This window comes from Microcaecilia unicolor, chromosome 6 (assembly GCF_901765095.1).
Source record: "Microcaecilia unicolor chromosome 6, aMicUni1.1, whole genome shotgun sequence".
Classification (NCBI taxonomy): domain Eukaryota; kingdom Metazoa; phylum Chordata; class Amphibia; order Gymnophiona; family Siphonopidae; genus Microcaecilia; species Microcaecilia unicolor.
In genome coordinates this window covers 293413734-293431622 of record NC_044036.1, presented here as the reverse complement: position 1 = coordinate 293431622, position 17889 = coordinate 293413734, and the positions used below count along the sequence as shown (strand labels likewise).

Sequence of the window (17889 nt, the reverse complement as noted above, 5' to 3'; positions counted from 1 at the left end):
AGAGAGAGGGAAAAACAGATGGAAGGATGGGGAGAGAGAGGGAAAACACAGATGGAAGGATTGGGGAGAGAGAGGGGAAAAACAGATGGAAGGATGGGGAGACACAGAGGAAAAACGGAAGGATGGGGAGAGAAAGAGGGAAGACGCTGGATGGAAGAATGCAGAAAGAAATAGGGGAGACACTGGAAGGATGGGGAGAGAAAGCAGAGCTGCTGGATGGAAAAGGGGAATAGAGAAAGACTGGAGAATAAGAGGAAGGGGCATGGGGAGAACAAGGGTGAGGAAAAGATGAAAAGCCACAGGTAGATGAAGGAAATTAAAGAATGGATAGTAAGAATGAATTAAATCTGGACAGAGAGCGAGCCTGAAAAATATTGAAGAAAGCAAAGAAAAAGGAGACAAAAATGACAAATGACACAGAAGAGTTAAGCGAAAATAAAGGAAAGCAGAATCACAGAGTGGGACCAATATGGAAAGAAAAACAGTCACCAGACAAGAAAGGTAGAAAAAAATCATTTTATTTTCATTTTAGTGTTTGTAATATGTCCAATTTGAGAATTTACATTGGCTGTCTTATTTTGCACTGGGTATACTGGAGCTGTAAGAGCTTACAGAGATTATTTATCATGAAAAAAAATCACGTTATTTTTTTCTCCTATAGTACTATAATATTTCCAATGATGTCTGTTTATATGCGCCATGGCTGGTATAGGGGGTGTGGCTATCATAGGGGTGGAGCCATATGTGGTGACCCCGCCCATAATGAGTACCGGCACCTTTTTTTCTACAAAAAAAGCACTGTATGTGACACAATATAAACGTGCAAGAGACAGGGAAATTGTGCGGCTTGAAAAGCGACTAGTTAAATTGAATAGACAATATGGTATAACCCCATGTAATAAGATTAGACAAGAGGTGATGGAACTACAAACAACTTTGAACTCCCTACTACATGATAGAGAACTCAAATCCCAAGCCTACTATCGGTTCCAACTATGTAGGCATGGAAACAAAGGAGGCAAATACCTAGCTAGACTTATAGCATCTAAATATACTTCCAAAAATGTAACAGCTATTAAAAACACGGAGGGGACTTATCTTCACTCTAACCGAGAGATTAGATTAGCGTTCCAGACATATTATCAAAGCCTTTATAAGGCGTCAGAACAAGAGGGACTTCCGGGGGAGCTATATTTAGACGGGGTTCAGGCCCCTAAATTACAAACTGGGGATTGTGCCCAACTGAATGCTAGAATTAGTGCTGAAGAGGTGGCCTGGGTAATAACTCAGAGCAAATCGGGTAAAGCCCCTGGACCAGATGGAGATAAAGCAGAATTTTACAAGTTGATGGGAGACTCGGTGGTCCCTACCTTGGTTGAAGTGTTTAACGAATGGATGGAGAATGGTAGGATGCCAGAACACTTAAATTTGGCCAGAATAGTGGTGTTTCCTAAACCTAAAAGGGATGAAAAACTGGTAACCTCTTATAGACTCATCTCATTGATTAACCAAGAAGCAAAATTATTTGCAAAAATTTTAGCAAATAGACTGGGACAGGTACTACCTCATCTTATCCATACAGCTCAGGTAGGATTTGTACAAGGTAGATCTGTCACCAAAAATTTGAGGAGTATTTTAGCAACATTGGAAGGATTGGGCCACTCCCACACACAGGCATTAATGATAAGTTTTGACGCTGAAAAAACATTTGATAGAGTGGAGTGGAATGGCCCTTTCTGTACTCGGTGCTAGAAAAATATGGATTCCAGGGTAACTTTGTGCAAGCAATCAGAACATTGTATTACTTACCTAGAGAGCACAGGTGCTGGTAAATGGAAATATATCGGGGGAAATCCAGATTAGTAGAGGTACTAGACAAGGGTGCCCACTGTCACCTCTACTTTTTGCGCTGCAATTAGACCCTTTAATTAGAGACATATATGATTGTGCAGCGATTCCTGAGGTACAACTTAGAAATCAAGAATTTAAGCTTGCCGCATTTGCGGATGACCTACTGGTGGTCATCATGAAACTGAAGGAGACCCTGCAGAATCTATTAGAGATATTTCGTGAATATGGAGACTATTCTGGCTTTAAACTAAACACAGACAAATCCGAAGCTTTTGCGATAAATCTCAACATCCAAACTATTTGGCCGGATGGATTTCCTTTGAAACGGGCGAGTAAGTTTTTTACATACCTGGGGATTATGCTACCGGCTACACCGAGGGAGCTCTATACTTTAAATGTCACTAAACTGCTGGAACAGACAACTCAGCAGTTAGATTCATGGGGCACCTTAACACTGTCTTTAGTGGGGAGGATAAGTCTTATTAAAATGGTGATATTGCCAAGATGGCTTTACACATTACAGATCCTGCCCATAGTGTTACTGCAAAAAGATATCAAACGCTTATATCGATTGATGTCCAGATTTTGTTGGGCAAAAAAAACGAGCTAAGATGCAGTTGAAATATATGCTGGGTGGATGGAGGCAAGGGGGCTTGGGAATACCTAATATTAAATTTTACAATATGGCATGCCTCCTATGCCAGACGCGAGATTGGCTATTCCAATCCCAGGAAAAACACACCTCTAGAGATGGAAGAAGCGCTGTATAGTCCATATCATGGGATAACATTAGCACATTTACAGAAAAAGGAGATCCCACATAGACTTAGACACAATGTCCTGATTTTATCACTTAGAGCAGCGTGGAGATTCTTAGGGGAACTACTGGGTGGAGATCCGAGAGTAACTGAGTATCTAAACATCAGGGGAAATCCGTCCTTTGTGCCCGGGCTGGAAAATAAAACTTTTGATAGGTGGGCACAGGCAGGAGTGACTTGTATAGCAGATGTACTGGGAGAGAGCGGGGATATACTACCGCTGACACAATTATTGGTTCAAGGGGAGCAGGGTTGGGGTGATATGTACGCCAACTTAAACACTATATAAAAACATTAGATAAAGCAGCATTGCATTGTAAATTGGGTAACAAAATCAAAAAATTCTTTGATGAGATCTCTGAAACTGCTCCATCCATATCCCAGATGCATCAGAAGCTGTGGGGGCTGGCTCCGATGAGGGAGATGACTATGATTAGACAGACATGAGAAAAGGATGTGAGCCGTAATTTGGAATCTTGGGATATTACAGCGCAGACAAAAGATATACCAAGAATAATTGGGGGTGCAGATTACAGGGAATGCGCGTACAGGATGATCCATAGAGCTTATCAGGGGGCATAGAGACAGCGCTCTGCTTGAAATGTAATAGACATGATAATTCTTTATATCATGCGGTGTGAGGATGTGTAGTACTACAGAGATACTGGAGACAAATAGTTACTTACCTGTCTTGTGTTTTGTGTAGTAGAATAGACATGAATCCATTGCAGTTGGTACTAGATCTGAAAGAAGCACCATTAAGACTCAACGCTGACAAAGCATTATTGTATCGAAAATTATGCTTGGTAGCGAAGAAATGTATTATGCAATATTGGACTGTAGCCACTCCGCCATCTTATTGGCACTGGCCTAACAGGGTACACCAATTGCTGGTGTGGGAGGCGAAAGAGGCAAAAGGACATTGCAAAAGGAAAATACGGTTTCTTAAAATATGGGGATGCTACCTGGAAAAAATGACACAGAAAGGCCGAAGTTTGGTTGTTAATACCTTATAATTGTGCCAGGTTTCTTCATAATACTGTGATGTGTCAGACATGAGTTAATCAAGGGGGGAGGGTTTAAAATGGAGTAGAGGGGGGGAGGGTGAGGGAGAAGGAAATGGGGAGTAGGGTAGGTAATTAGGTATGGAACTCTATATTTACTTGGGGAGGTTAGTTGTTCACTCTGCACCACAGTAGAATACTGGTTGTTTTACAATTGTACACCTAACAGTTATGAATGTTCTTTTGTATGTTACGCTTTAATTTTAACAATCGCTGAAATATAAAAAGTAGTAAGCAGGGGAGGGGGCAGGGGAGGAGAAAATGGAAAAAGTGATTGACGATGTTGAATATGTTGTTGGAATGTCGATTTGTATACTGATCCATGCTGTATGAATACTCCAAGTTGAATTGTATTATGCATAACGTCAATAAAAAAGTTTAAACATAAATTATCCTGTGTTGGAAGTGTGTCAGACTGGTATTTTGGTCTGTGTACTATTAGGTATTCCTAAATTGTTAGATGTTAAAATGAAACTACTGATAAGAGAACATTTCTGATTTGCCTTATTAGTTGTCTAACAGTTCATAATAAATCGTTGCTAGCAAGAAATTTTTCCTGCCAGAGTGTTTATTACTAGTTTAACAGAGAATGAATTCAGGACCTGGGATTTATGTACATAATACCCTAGATCAGTGATTCCCAAACCTGTCCTGGGAACTCTGCAGCCAGTCAGGTTTTCATGATATCCACAATGAATATTCATGAGAAACTAAAATCTACCAATTTCGGATACCCTAAAAATCCTTGTAGTTACCATCGATCGACACCTAACACTTGAAAATCACGTGAAAAAAAAACAACCAAAAAGATGTTCCATTCAATGTGGAAATGAAAAAGAATAAGACCATTCTTCCCAAGGACCGTCTTCCGTAATCTGGTACAATCATTAGTACTCAGTCATCTAGACTACTGCAACTCACTCTACGCTGGCTGCAAAGAGCAAATACTCAAAAAACTCCAAACAGCCCAGAACACGGCAGCCAGACTCATATTCGGAAAATCAAAATACGAAAGTGCCAGACTCATATTCGGAAAATCAAAATACGAAAGTGCAAAACCCCTACGAGAGAAGCTACACTGGCTCCCACTCAAAGAACGCATCACGTTCAAAGTATGTACCCTAATTCACAAAATCATCTATGGCGATGCCCCAGCCTACATGTCAGACCTGATAGACCTTCCACCCAGGAATGCTAAAAAATCATCTCGGACATTCCTTAATCTCCATTTCCCCAATTGCAAAGGTGTAAAATACAAATTAATGCACGCATCAACCTTTTCCTATATGTGCACGCATTTCTGGAACGCGTTGCCACGCAACCTAAAAGCGATCTATGAACTGACCAACTTCCGAAAACAACTGAAGACCCATCTCTTTGACAAGATATACCACAGAGATCAACACATATGAAGCTCCCCACATATATCCAGAAATGTTTAATAATGCCTTCTGTTATATTACTATCATGTATTCCATTACTATGGAACCCAAAATCCTTCTGTAAACCAAATATCTATTCTCTTCTTACTTCCACTATCCATGATGTATTGTAAGCCACATTGAGCCTGCAAAGAGGTGGGAAAATGTGGGATACAAATGCAATAAATAAAAATAATAAAATACAAATATGAGAACCTTTTGGAGGAATCCTTTACTCCCCCCTCCCCACCGGATGAAGGTGAAAATTTTCCCCAGAGCAGCTTTCCTTTCATTTTTATCAGTAATAGCTAAGTCCATTCCATTTGATTTAGAGACTTAGGATGAGCCCAGGGTGTCCTTTAGTCAATGACCCCCCCCCCCCCCAAGTAAGCTGTAACAGTGCCTGTGCACAGAATGTTCAGATGAAGCAGTGAAAGACCCCCTTAGAGCAGGTGAGCATCCCCCCTCTTTCTAATTACCTTTTTCTTATCTTTTTACTCTTTCCTAAATTATTATTTGAAATTATTTGAAAAGTATTAATCCGCAAACGAACCTTTTCCGGAGGTGCGAAGGCGGTAGAACGAGAGGACATGAAATGAGATTGAAGGGGCAGACTCAAGAAAAATGTCAGGAAGTATTTTTTCACGGAGAGAGTAGTGGATGCTTGGAATGCCCTCCCGCGGGAGGTGGTGGAAATGAAAACGGTAACAGAATTCAAACACGCGTGGGATAAACATAAAGGAATCCTGTTCAGAAGGAATGGATCCCAAGGAGCTTAGCCGAGATTGGAGGCAGAGCCAGCCGGTGGTGGGAGGCGAGGATAGTGCTGGGCAGACTTATACGGTCTGTGCCAGAGCCAGTGGTGGGAGGCGGGGCTGGTGGTTGGGAGGCGGGGATAGTGCTGGGCAGACTTATACGGTCTGTGCCCTGAAGAGGACAGGTACAAATCAAAGTAGGGTATACACAAAAAGTAGCACATATGAGTTTGTCTTGTTGGGCAGACTGGATGGACCATGCAGGTCTTTTTCTGCCGTCATTTACTATGTTACTATGAGAGAAATTTGCATGCACTGCCTCCACTGCATGCAAATTTTTCTCATGAATATTCATTGAACATATGATGTAATTGAGGTTGCCCAAAAATACTGAAACATATTTGGAACAGCTCTACCCCTCAACGCTGTACACTGCCCAGTGAACAAGTTCTCAGGGACATGTGTAGGGAGAAGTAAGTGTGGAGAGATACTGAAGAGTTGCAGAACGAATGTAAGTCGATAAGAGACATTTGAACTGTATACAGATCTAAAGAAGTGACTTGAGAAGAGGGCTAATGTGAACGTAGGGACACTGGCAGAATATAAATCGTGCAGCAGAATTTTGAATAGACTGAAGGGGAGAGAGATGGTTTAGTGGGAAATCTGTGACAATCAAGTTGCAGTAATCTAAGCATGAGATGATAAGAGTGTGGATAAGGACTTTGGTAGTGTATTCAAAAACGAAGGGACAAATTTTGGTGGCACTACAGAGACAGAAACGACAGGTTTTAGCATTTAACGTGGGTATACTTGCATGCAATTTTACAAGTGTTTCCATGCATGAACATGCTATACACATGTAAAAAAATTTATGAAATTATCTCCTTAATGTTATTGTGTGCTGTTGCTTACTCACCAATCCGAACATGTTTGCTTCCATCATAGACCAGCCATTCGTACACCTCATCACTGAAGCAAAAGAGATTGTGTTTCACACAGAGATCTGAGATTACCTTCAGTTCCTCCCTCTTAAACACCTACAGCAAAACAAAGGGAGGGAGAGGCTGAGAGACTGGAAAAAGGAGAGGCTAAAGGTGAGGAAGATCAAGAAAAGAAACAGAAGAAGGTGAGACATGAACAGGAGTAGACAATGAGGAAGGAAGAAACAGGATGACAGGGATAGGCTGAATGAGAGACACATATAGGGGAGAAAGATAAATACAGAGAAAGACGCTTTAGAATGAAGGAAAGATGTTGACAGAGGGTTATGGTAGGCTGTTAGAGGGCAAAAAAGGGAAACAGGGGGCAGTGGAGGAATGAAGTGGTTGTACTAGAGGGGAAACAGATGAAGAGATGCAACATACCAGAGAGAGGGAGAAAAAAAGAAGATAAAACAGAAAAGGAGCTAGGAAAAGAAATGTAGGAGCAGAAGAAACTAGTATGAATAAGTACAGTGGACAAAAATTAGAAATTATGATTAGTCATTTATTTTCAAAATGTTTTAAGGAAATTATTTTTTATGTTGAACCCCCCAACCCTTCCCCAAATATTTTAAACCACTGATTATGCTCAATGAACATGCTTGCATGTCTTTCATCTATCACACTGACTTACAAGCCTCTCCTTGGCCTTTCTGCCCCCTGAATTTTTCTGATGTTTGGGTTCTCAATATTAGGGCACCTACTCCCTTTTTCTTAGCTTTGTTTTATCATCCACTCTACTCTCTTCCATATCTTTAGAAGACCTTACTATTACATTAGCTGATGTGAGCCTGCTCCCCGTTATTGGTCTTGGGGGATTTTAAATTTGCCATCATCAGAAACTTCCCTAGACTTTTTGACCCTCTGCATTTCTATATTTCAATAATTTTTATTAACGGTACAACAAGATTAACAGGCAACAATTACAACTTCAAGATAATAAGTACACCATCAAAATTTTAACTTTCCCCCCTTCCTCCCACCCATCTACCCAACTCCGCACTCATCCCCCTTCCTCAGCTTATTTCAATAATTTATTGATGACCCAAATCACAGTACATCTTTCAACTTCCAATATAAATAGGAACATTATCCTCTGTCATTTGAATTTTTATACCTGAACTTCCCACCCCCCACTCAGATGATAAATACACGTATTTGCTACTAATACCTATATGGTAATTATCAAACAGCAAACCTCTAATTAGGAACAGTGTGTCAAACCAACTGACTCTAGTCAGAAAAAAACAAAAAAACCTTGAAGTCTCTATCAATCAGGATCAAGTGGTCATCATAAACTTTACCCCCATCCATCCCCCCTCCTTAGTCCTCCCATCCATTCTCAGCCAACCCTCCCACCCCACCAGGAACTCGAGACAACCTCCAGAAAAGAGGTAAGCCCCTATGAGGTCAGCCTTGATTAAGCAGCATGTTACGACCCCGGGAGTGCAATATCTGTACATAAGGACCCCAAATGGCCAAAAAGTGTTTCCTTTTCTTTGGCGAAAAATGAGACTCCCTTGCCTCCCATGTCGCTAGTAGATGTACCTGATTCCTCCAATGCCAATATGCTGGGATATTCGGCGGCGTCCAATATTGTAGAATACACTTTCGAGTAATCAGGCACATTTTGCGAAGAAGCAGTATTACATATTTATTGTACCCCCTGAAGGCTCCTGGCACATCCAATATCATTTGTTTTACTGTTCCCACTACCCTTATATGTAGCTCTGCCTCCCAAAAGCTGCGAATGCGACGCCAGTAAACTTTTATTGTTGAACAACTTCAAAACATATGGGACAAAGTCCCACTAGTGTCCCCACACTTTAAATATGCTGATTCCCACAGCCCCCCATATGGCATTACAGTGAGGGTGAGATATAATCCCTATGTATCTCCCTGTAAGCGCATTCTCTTAAACGTGCATCTGTAACTAAAGTGGGTATGCATGCAACTGAAATTGATACGTCCCAGTGTGTCAAAGTAGCTCCCATCGCATGTTCCCACCTACCTTTCAACGCTGAATAATCTTTGTGTTGTTTCCACTTGTTCAAGGCTTTGTATAATAACGATATTGAGATCTCATCCTCCCTCAATGACTGAAAAAATTCTCTGGTCTTTCCCTCCATTCTGCAGCTCAACTGCTCACAGGGAAGCATTAGGATATAGTGCGAAATCTGCCCGTACGCAAATCTCGCTCCCCAAGAGTCTCCTGTTTGTCGTAACACATTTCTCATCGAAATGGGCCTCCCTTCCCCTGTGAATTAGTGTTCCAGACAAGTAATACCTTGCTCCGCCCAATGCGTATAAACTTTATTCGTAAGCTCTGGTTGAAATTCACAATTACCTCGGATTGTGAGTAGATCCGTAACACCTGGATCACCCCCCAGATTTGAAAGCCCTTTTCCCCCCTGGTAGGTCGATGCCTTCACTGGGTGGGATTTATCTATCGTGGGATCTAAAACTGCATTAAAGTCTCTTCCTATCAATATTGACATCGCCTCAATAGCTAACAACTTTGACGTAATCATTTTGTAAAAACAGCGGTCATATTGATTAGGTGCATATACATTCCCTAGTACAAATTCCTGGCATGCAATTATAACCTTACAAAGTAAAAATCTACCTCCAGGGTCTATAAAAGTGGGCTAATTTTGTCTACTACTCCTTTCCTGAACAAAATGGCTACTCCTCCCTTTTTCCTATGAGCCGCCGCCGCTAAACAATACCCCACCCACCAAGTTTTTAATTTGGCATGTTCAGATTCAGATAAGTTGGTTTCTTGTAGTAATGCAATGTCTATTCTATGGCGTTGCAGGTGTTGCAGAATTTTTGATCTTTTGATAGGGGAACTAATACCCCCTACATTGCAAGTTACCACCTTCAGGGTCTCCCCACCCCCCAGTTAATTCTAATTCTCATCTGATATAACATGTCTAAATGAGAGAGGTGGTGCCCCAGCTTACACCCCCCCCCCCTCATATTATCTCTGTCGAAATACATGCTTGCCCAACTTCCTTTGTGCAGACTGGTTATTATACAACCCCAAGCACCTTAATTTTACGTCCCAAGTTCCTAAATCCCCTCCTCGAATACTCCTCTCCCCTTCCTCTCCGTATGCCCAACTACCCTCCCACCACCCCTAACCCCTCCCCCCCAAACCATTCCTGGAGTTCCCTACATGGAACCATCACGTATAACACCTCCCACCACTCGTCCCTCTATTTCCCAACAACAATAGCAGATGTGTCAGCCATTAACCATAAACACAAAATAGGAGAAAGAAAAAAAAACATCCTTATGTACATACACCGCTTGTTTCATGTTGGAGCTCAGTTATTCAAAGCAGTGCATTGTCTCATTTTGAGCATCTCCAGGCTCCTCTAGTTATATGAAAGACACTCCTCTACCCAGTCATTGTAGTCCATTCTTATGTGGGTGCCTCTGTGTACGATCCCCACTGCTGCAGATCCCTTTCTTTAGTATCCAGCCAAAATACCTCTCTGGTTCATCGCTGTTGTAAGGAGTGTAGAAATCCCTGTGCCTGTTCTACTGTATTGTAAATCTTTGTTTCATCTTTATATGTCACTCTCAATTTGGCTGGATACTGCAGTGCGAATCAAATTTTCTGTTCAAAAAGACTGGAGCATATCGGCGAAAATCTTCTGCGCCGTGCAGCCACTGCTGCCGAATAATCCTGAAAACACAGTATTTTGTTGTTTTCATAACGAAGTTTCCGACCTCCTCTCAATATTTGTAATAGTGCCACTTTTTGCACAAAGTTCAGGAGCCTACATATCACCACTCTAGGTCACGCATTAGGCTGGGATCGTGGGCCTATCCGGTGTGCTCTTTCTATTTGCAATGCCCCAAGTGCAGCCGGTGGCTTTAACTGCTGTGTTAACCAGGTTTCCATGAATCCACGCAAGTCGTTTTCTCCTAATGTCTCCGGAAGGTCCACAAATCTTATGTTGTTCCTTCTGGATCTATTTTCTAGATCCTCAAGTTTCTCCTCATATCCAGCCACCATTTTCTGCCAGCGTGCTTGTTCCTCCTCCATCTTTGCGACCCTATCCTCCAGGATCCTGTGTCTTTGTTGATAAGCCATTAAATCTTTACTCATTTGCCTCATATCGTCTTGTAGCTGCTCTAGTTAGCTGTCAATCGGGCTTAGTCTTTTGTCCAGCAGAATTTCCATGGCCCCTGTGACCTCCGCTGCCACCTCTGCCACCCAGGCCGATCCGATGGAGGTGGTGGACAGGCTCGCCAGAACCATCTTGTCTTCATATGGCCGGATCTTTCCTCTCTCCTTTCTCACCCCTTTCGCAGCCATAAGATCGATATAAGAGTGCGATGATAGCTGCAGGTAATCTCCAGGATCTCCACGAACCTAAAGCTGCCAAAATTATCAAGCTGAATCCACGTTATACGAGGGATTAGTGGTAAGATGGCAGGAGCGGGGTTTTCAGCAACCGCTCCTGAATATGGCGTCACATGATCTCCCCTCTGCATTTCTATTGGGTTCACTCATCAAGTGACCTGCCCTATGCACTCTAAAGGTAATACTCTCGACTTTAGTTTCTCACACTGTGAAAGAAGAGAAGCAAGTAGAGCAATCACTGTGTTCTCTATGCCCTGCTCTAATCACTCTCTACTCTTCTTCATTCCCTCCAATCCTCCCCCCATTGTTTCTCACAGTTGGACCCAAATGACCTTACACTGCAAATTTCAACACTTCACACTTCCAATCCTTCTGGGCACATCAATTCTTGTGTTGCCATCATCAACTCTTCCTTATCTGACATTCTCAATGACCTAGCTTCTCAGCAACCTAGGACCCATCGTCCCTCCAGATGTTCTCCTTGGTTTCATCCCAGCCTGAAGCTACTCAAGCAGCAGCTAAGCCACGCGGAACATATCTGATGGAAGTACCACTTTCCAACACTTGGCATCTTCCGCACCACTTATCAACATTAGAGGGCAACTGAAACCATTTCTTTTTTTGTTTCACCAAAACTAAATCTGCAGCTGAAAATTTGCTGCTTGGGTTTGGATGAAACTGAAGAAGAAACCAGCACAGCCCCAACAGGTAATAGCTCCCACTCCCTCCTTCCTCCCCTGAACAGATGGAGCTCCCACTTACTTCCTCCATCCCTCCCTCACAAACAGAGGTTGCTCCTGCCTCTGCCCCCACCCCCAGGTCTACCTTACCAGCCTAGTGGTTTAGCGACTAGTTGGGGAAGAAGCAATTCTCATTCCAGTCACAATGGCTGCCATGACTTCCAGTGGCAGTCTTACGAGATGGCTCTCAACATACAGCGGTGGAGCAGCGCTCAACATGCAGCGATGGAGCTGTGCTCAACAAGCAAAATGCATAGATGGAGTCCCGGGGAACAGCCATTTAAGAAGGTGTGCCAGGAGGCCAACAGGAAAGGAGCACAACTTGAGGAAATGCAGACCTGGCGCTGCATTCCCCTGGCCCAGAGGGACTAAAACTATAAGAAGAGAAAGCCCCGTGCCCCAAGAGACACTCTCAGCCATCAAGTGGTCTCTGAGCCACAATGACCGCCCTCCTAGGCAACCGATATGGAGCAACAGTCAACGTAGAGAAAGAACTCCCGCCAAGAAGGAGGTAAGCATCACGGAGCTGGAATCCTCAGACCATAGGGAGCAAAATGCAGCCGTAAGGCAGTGAGGAAGAAACAACTCTCACCAGGCCAGGAACAAAGAGGAAGCTGGCCACTAACACCAAACTGAGGAAAAACCAGCTAAGGGAGAGTCAAACTCCAGACCTAGAACAAAGCCACTTCCCTGCAGAAAAGAAGAGAAAAGCGCAGAGCTAAGAGGCGATAATCCAGATGCACAGCAATAGGTCTGCTCAGCAGGAAAGAACTGCGCCCCTTACAGAAAAAGGAAGGAATGCTAAAATGTGCCAGGAGAGAGGCGCCTGAAACTAGAAAAGGCACAATCCACCTATGCCAGGCTAAAACTCCTGCACGAAAGCAAGGGAAGCAAGGAAGAGCTGTGGCAAACTAGTCCTAAAAAGGCACATTCCCGTAAAGAGACACTGAACTGAGTCCAAGCAAAAGTCTGGCAAGAATGGCGCTCCTGAGGGTACTCAGAAGAGGGATTTGAGCTAGCAGTTGTAAACCAAGGGCAACTCGGACCCCCACCAGAAGGAAACTACCCTGTAGACAAACCAGAGCAGACAGGAGGGATCCACGGGGACGAAAGAACCAGAACCTCTCATTACCTCTCGCCTCGACTACTGCAACTTACTCCTCACTGGCCTCCCACTCAGCCATCTATCCCCCCTTCAATCCGTTCAGAACTCTGCTGCACGTCTTATATTCCGCCAAAACCGTTATTCTCATATCACCCCTCTCCTCAGGTCACTTCACTGGCTTCCGATCAGATACCGCATACAATTCAAGCTTCTCCTCCTTACTTACAAATGCACTCAGTCTGCTGCTCCTCTCTACCCTCATCTCCCCCTACGTTCCTGCCCGTAACCTCCGCTCACATGACAAATCCCTCCTCTCAGTACCCTTCTCCACCACTGCCAACTCCAGGCTCCACTCATTTTGCCTTGCCTCACCCTATGCCTGGAACAATCTTCCTGAACCCCTACGCCAAGCCCCCTCCCTACCCATCTTCAAATCCTTGCTTAAAGCTCACCTCTTCAATGCTGCTTTCGGAACCTAACCTTTCGAACATATAGGCTGCCCCAATCTGTCTGACCTATCAGATTGACTGTATATTTGTCTTTTAGATTGTAAGCTCCTTGAGCAGGGACTGTCCTTCCATGTTAAATTGTACAGCGTTGCGTAACCCTAGTAGCGCTTTAGAAATGTTAAGTAGTAGTAGAACCTCCCTAAGGAAGGGAGGAAAAACTGCTGCCAAAACAAGAATCAAATAGCAGGGGTGTCTCAAGCAAGTTGCCAGAAGCAGCAGAGACCGGACGGTATGAAAAAGAACTGACCAACAGCCGCGTAAGGCTGACAGGAATGAAAAAATAGCCCTGGACTAAAAAGACCGGGCTAGCAGCCAAACGGAGCCAGTGAGAGACTTCCCCCACTTTGGAAATGGCAGACTAAGACCTCCAAACTGTAAAGGTACAAGTTCCAGCAATGGGGCCGCCCTCTGAACCAGCCGCCGTCTAGGACCGTGAAGAGGAGAAAAACAACTGAGTTTCGTGATCCAGACACGAGCCATGCCCCACAAAAAAAAATCAAAGCAACTAGTACCAGCTCAGAAGGGTCCAAGATCAGAATCAGACGCCGGCCAGCGAAATTCAAAGAAACTTCACAAGCGGCCTCCTTGAATACATTGCCAAAGGCGGGAAAATAAATCAGGTAACAGGCAAGAGAAAGAAGAAAAAACTAAGTTTCTTTTTTTTTGTTTGTTTAAATAACCTTCTTTACTAGTGACAGGAATAAATAAAGGTTTATCTAAGAGGCAGAAAAGGAGGGAAAAAGTTTCCTTTTTTTTTTTTTTAAACAACCTTCTTCACTAGTGACAGAAATTAATAAAGGTTTACCTCTGAGGCAGAAAAGGAGGGAAAAAACAAAGTTTCCTTTTTTTTTTATTTTTATGAACAACCTTCTTCACTAGTGTCAGCAGGAATAAATAAAGGCTTACCTCAGAGGCAGAAATTCAGGTATACCTACCACCACAGAAGAGAAGAACCCCACAGGGGAGACAAGGTACTCCATGCCACAATCAACCATCACCCTGCTAGAAAGACAGCCAAGGGAGGTAGGGGAAGGGAGGGAACTAGGGTCACTGGATATCACTCTAGTTGGCAGATAAGGAACTCAGGACCACTGAGTATCATCTAAAACTAGCCCCAACACGGCTACAAGCAAACCCATGGCTCCACTGTCACCAGAAGAATCTGGGACAGGAGCTACCAGCCAGCAATCCAGAGCAGCTGCACAATCCGTCCACCATCCGCTAGGAGACAGAGAAAATACTGAACATTCCAGGCTGCACGATACCCTTAAGGGGCAGTTTACTTGGAACTATTTTCTCTGTCTCCTTCCACTGGTAGATGGACACAACCCATTAGTCTGGACTGGTCTGGTATAGATGACAAGGAACAGCATTTACATATTCTTTCCCTTTACCTTGACTCTAACAAAATCACTTTTGCACTTTCTCTGATCACTGACATATAAAAATAAAGAGGGGCATTTTCAAAAGAATGTCCTCAGAATTGGGATGGTCTGCTCATAACATCCAAAAAACAATCCATCTCACAGTCATTTTTGAACAGGAAAAAAACATTGGCATTTTTTATTCAAAAATACAGGAGGAGGACATTCTTATGCTGAAAACATCCAAAACGAACAGCCATTTTCCAAAATGAAACGTCCAAAATATGAACGCCAAAAAAGCAGGCACAAAAACATCTGTTTGGCATCATTTGTACAAAAATGGCCACACGGACATACCTGCAGAGCAGAGAAGAGGCCTAATGGTCAGTGCAATGGACTTTAAACAAATGGGATCCAGATATATTATTGTGAGCTCTCCTGGAACAGATTAAAAAAAAAAGAACCTAAAGGTAAACCACTACAATAGCCATAATGCTTGCAGGAGTTACATAAATTCAGGTACAGTAGGTATTTCTATGTTCCAGGAGGGCTCACATATTTGTACAGAAATGAAAGAGTTAAAGTGAGATTTACACCTGGGTCATGTTGTTCAAAGTCCACTGCACAGACTCCTTATATTTGCTTGCTGCTCTGTTAGGAATGGCCATAATACCTGAAGCTGTCATAAAGCCTGGTATCCATTGTCACTTTCAATTCTTAGGGGCATGGGAGGGGGGGTCAGTAACTACTGGAAGATGAAGGAAGAGTCATGCCTTCATCCCTCTAGTGGTCAGCTGTTCAACCATCAGGGCACCTTTTGGACATCTCAAAGCGGTTAAAAAAAAAAAAAAAAAAACATTGATCTGCTTCGAAAATGAGCACCAAAGTCTTCTCCCCTTCCCCATTTTACCATAATGTGTTTGTTTTTTTTAATTTACATCCCTCCTAATTACTTTATCAGTTTCTCTTAGCTTTTACAGCTATTATTTCCCGTCTCCCTTTTTGCCCTCTCTTGTAGGGTAAGAAGGGTAAAAGTTTTTTTTGTTGTTTTAGTTTAGAGCAGAAGGAACCTTTTAACAGTTTGTTTTTATGAGCTCTAGGAGAGCAAATCCATTCCTTGCTCTGTTGGATGGCATCACTATTGTGTGGCTGACTCATCCTACTTGTCCATAGAGAAATGCTGCTTCACCTGCCAAAAAAGTGGAGCAGATGTAGCTAGACCACTTTCACAGAAATAGACTGTGTTTAACATTGACAGGAAGAGGGAAGGCAGATAGCAGGAAGGGAGGGTCTTAAGCTTGATTTATGATCAGCCCACTCATGATTATGTCAAAATACTTGCACCTACTCCCAGAGTTCTTACCTTGCCCAAAGGGTTGTTGGGTGAATTCACCACGATAGCTTTGGTTCGAGCAGTGACTTTGTCTTCCAGTTCTGATGGGTCCAACTGCCAGTTTCCACTAAATAATGGATTTCCCTTCTGGAACAGGCAGAATGAGAACAATATATCATATCTCTCCTTCTCCTATATCTGACTTAGCATCTACAAAGCAGCATTCAGATACACCCCAGGAGCATAGGAGGGGTGCTGAGACAGGACCCGTCTTTGCTGGTGAGGAATCTGCACTTGTGAGTGTTGGCTTGCTGGAAAAATTATGTCTTAAATCTTCGGTAGAAGGGTGAATGTAGGTTAAACTGATAATTTTGTGTACAAGGTAGAAAGCAGCTTAGTTGTAAAAGAATGTGTTTGTTTCCTACCCCCTTAAAACTCCAACCCAGGCACTGTCTTTGATGCTTAATTTGTTGCCATAGTTAGGAAGGAAGAGAAGACATTTTTTTCACAAGAGTTAAATTTGAAATGTTCATCATGTGGGTACCCCTGATCTTACCAATAGATTAAATGTAGTTCCTTTGCACAAACAAATACAAAACATAACAAAAAAAAAAAACTTAAGGGACTTTATCAGTGTAAGCATCCCTATTCACTTAGCAATTTTAAACAACAACTCAACAATTCTAAGATACAGACAGCAGCCCGAAAACAAGATTTAGCTTACACCTTTTAAGTAGTAGATCAGAGCGCGTTACAATCTGATTCAGTTGGAGCCTTTCCAGTCTTCTGTACTGTATTGGATGGTATACATCCAAGAGTACTGATAGAAATGACAACAATTAACTTGCAGAGCTATTATTAATAATACATATTTTATCTTTAAAATGTAGCATGATACAGGAAGATTAGAGGGTGGCCAATATAACGCCAATTTTTACAAAGGGTTCTCAGAGGAGATCTGAGAAATTATAAACTGGTGAGCCTGACGTTGGTGCTGGGCAAAATAGTAGAGACTACTATAAAAAACAAAATTAAAGCATATACACAGGCATGGATTAATGAGACAAAGCCAAAATTAATTTAGTCAAGGGAAAATCTTGTCTCACCCAATCTACTACATTTGTGGATAAAGATGAGCCAGTTGATACGGTGTATCTGGATTTTCAAAAGGCATTTGACAAAGTACCTCATGAAAGACTTCAGACGAAATTGGAGAGTCATGGGATAGGAGGTAGTGGACTATTGTGGATTAAAAACTGGTTAAAAGATAGAAAACAGAGTAGGGTGAAATGGTCAGTATTCTCAATGAAGAAGGGTAGATAATGGGGTTTCACAGAGGTCTGTGTGCGACTGCTGCTTTTTAACATATTTATAAAGGATCAAGAGATGGGAATAAATAGTAAGGGAATTGAATAATTTTGTGTCATCAGCAAATTTAAAGTAGTTAAATTGTAAGAGGACATTACGAGACTAGGAGACTGGGCAAACAAATAGCAGATGACGTTTAATGTGAGCAAGTGCAAAGTGATGCATGTGGTAGAGAGGAACCCAAACTACAGATATGTGAT

The 17889-nt window shown here is 42.6% G+C and overlaps 1 protein-coding gene across 6 annotated transcripts in view; it reads right to left on the bottom strand.

Annotated features, from left to right (window-relative positions):
- LOC115473161 (kynurenine--oxoglutarate transaminase 1-like) overlaps window positions 1–17889 on the bottom strand; it is a 108772-nt gene that overhangs the window by 44316 nt on the left and 46567 nt on the right. For all 6 annotated transcript variants that reach the window (XM_030207890.1, XM_030207891.1, XM_030207888.1 and 3 more), the window contains 2 exons: window positions 16352–16468; window positions 6826–6946 (listed from right to left, as the gene is read on the bottom strand). In XM_030207890.1, coding sequence (XP_030063750.1) covers window positions 6826–6946; window positions 16352–16468 — 238 coding nt within the window. The remainder of the gene's footprint in view (window positions 1–6825; window positions 6947–16351; window positions 16469–17889) is intronic.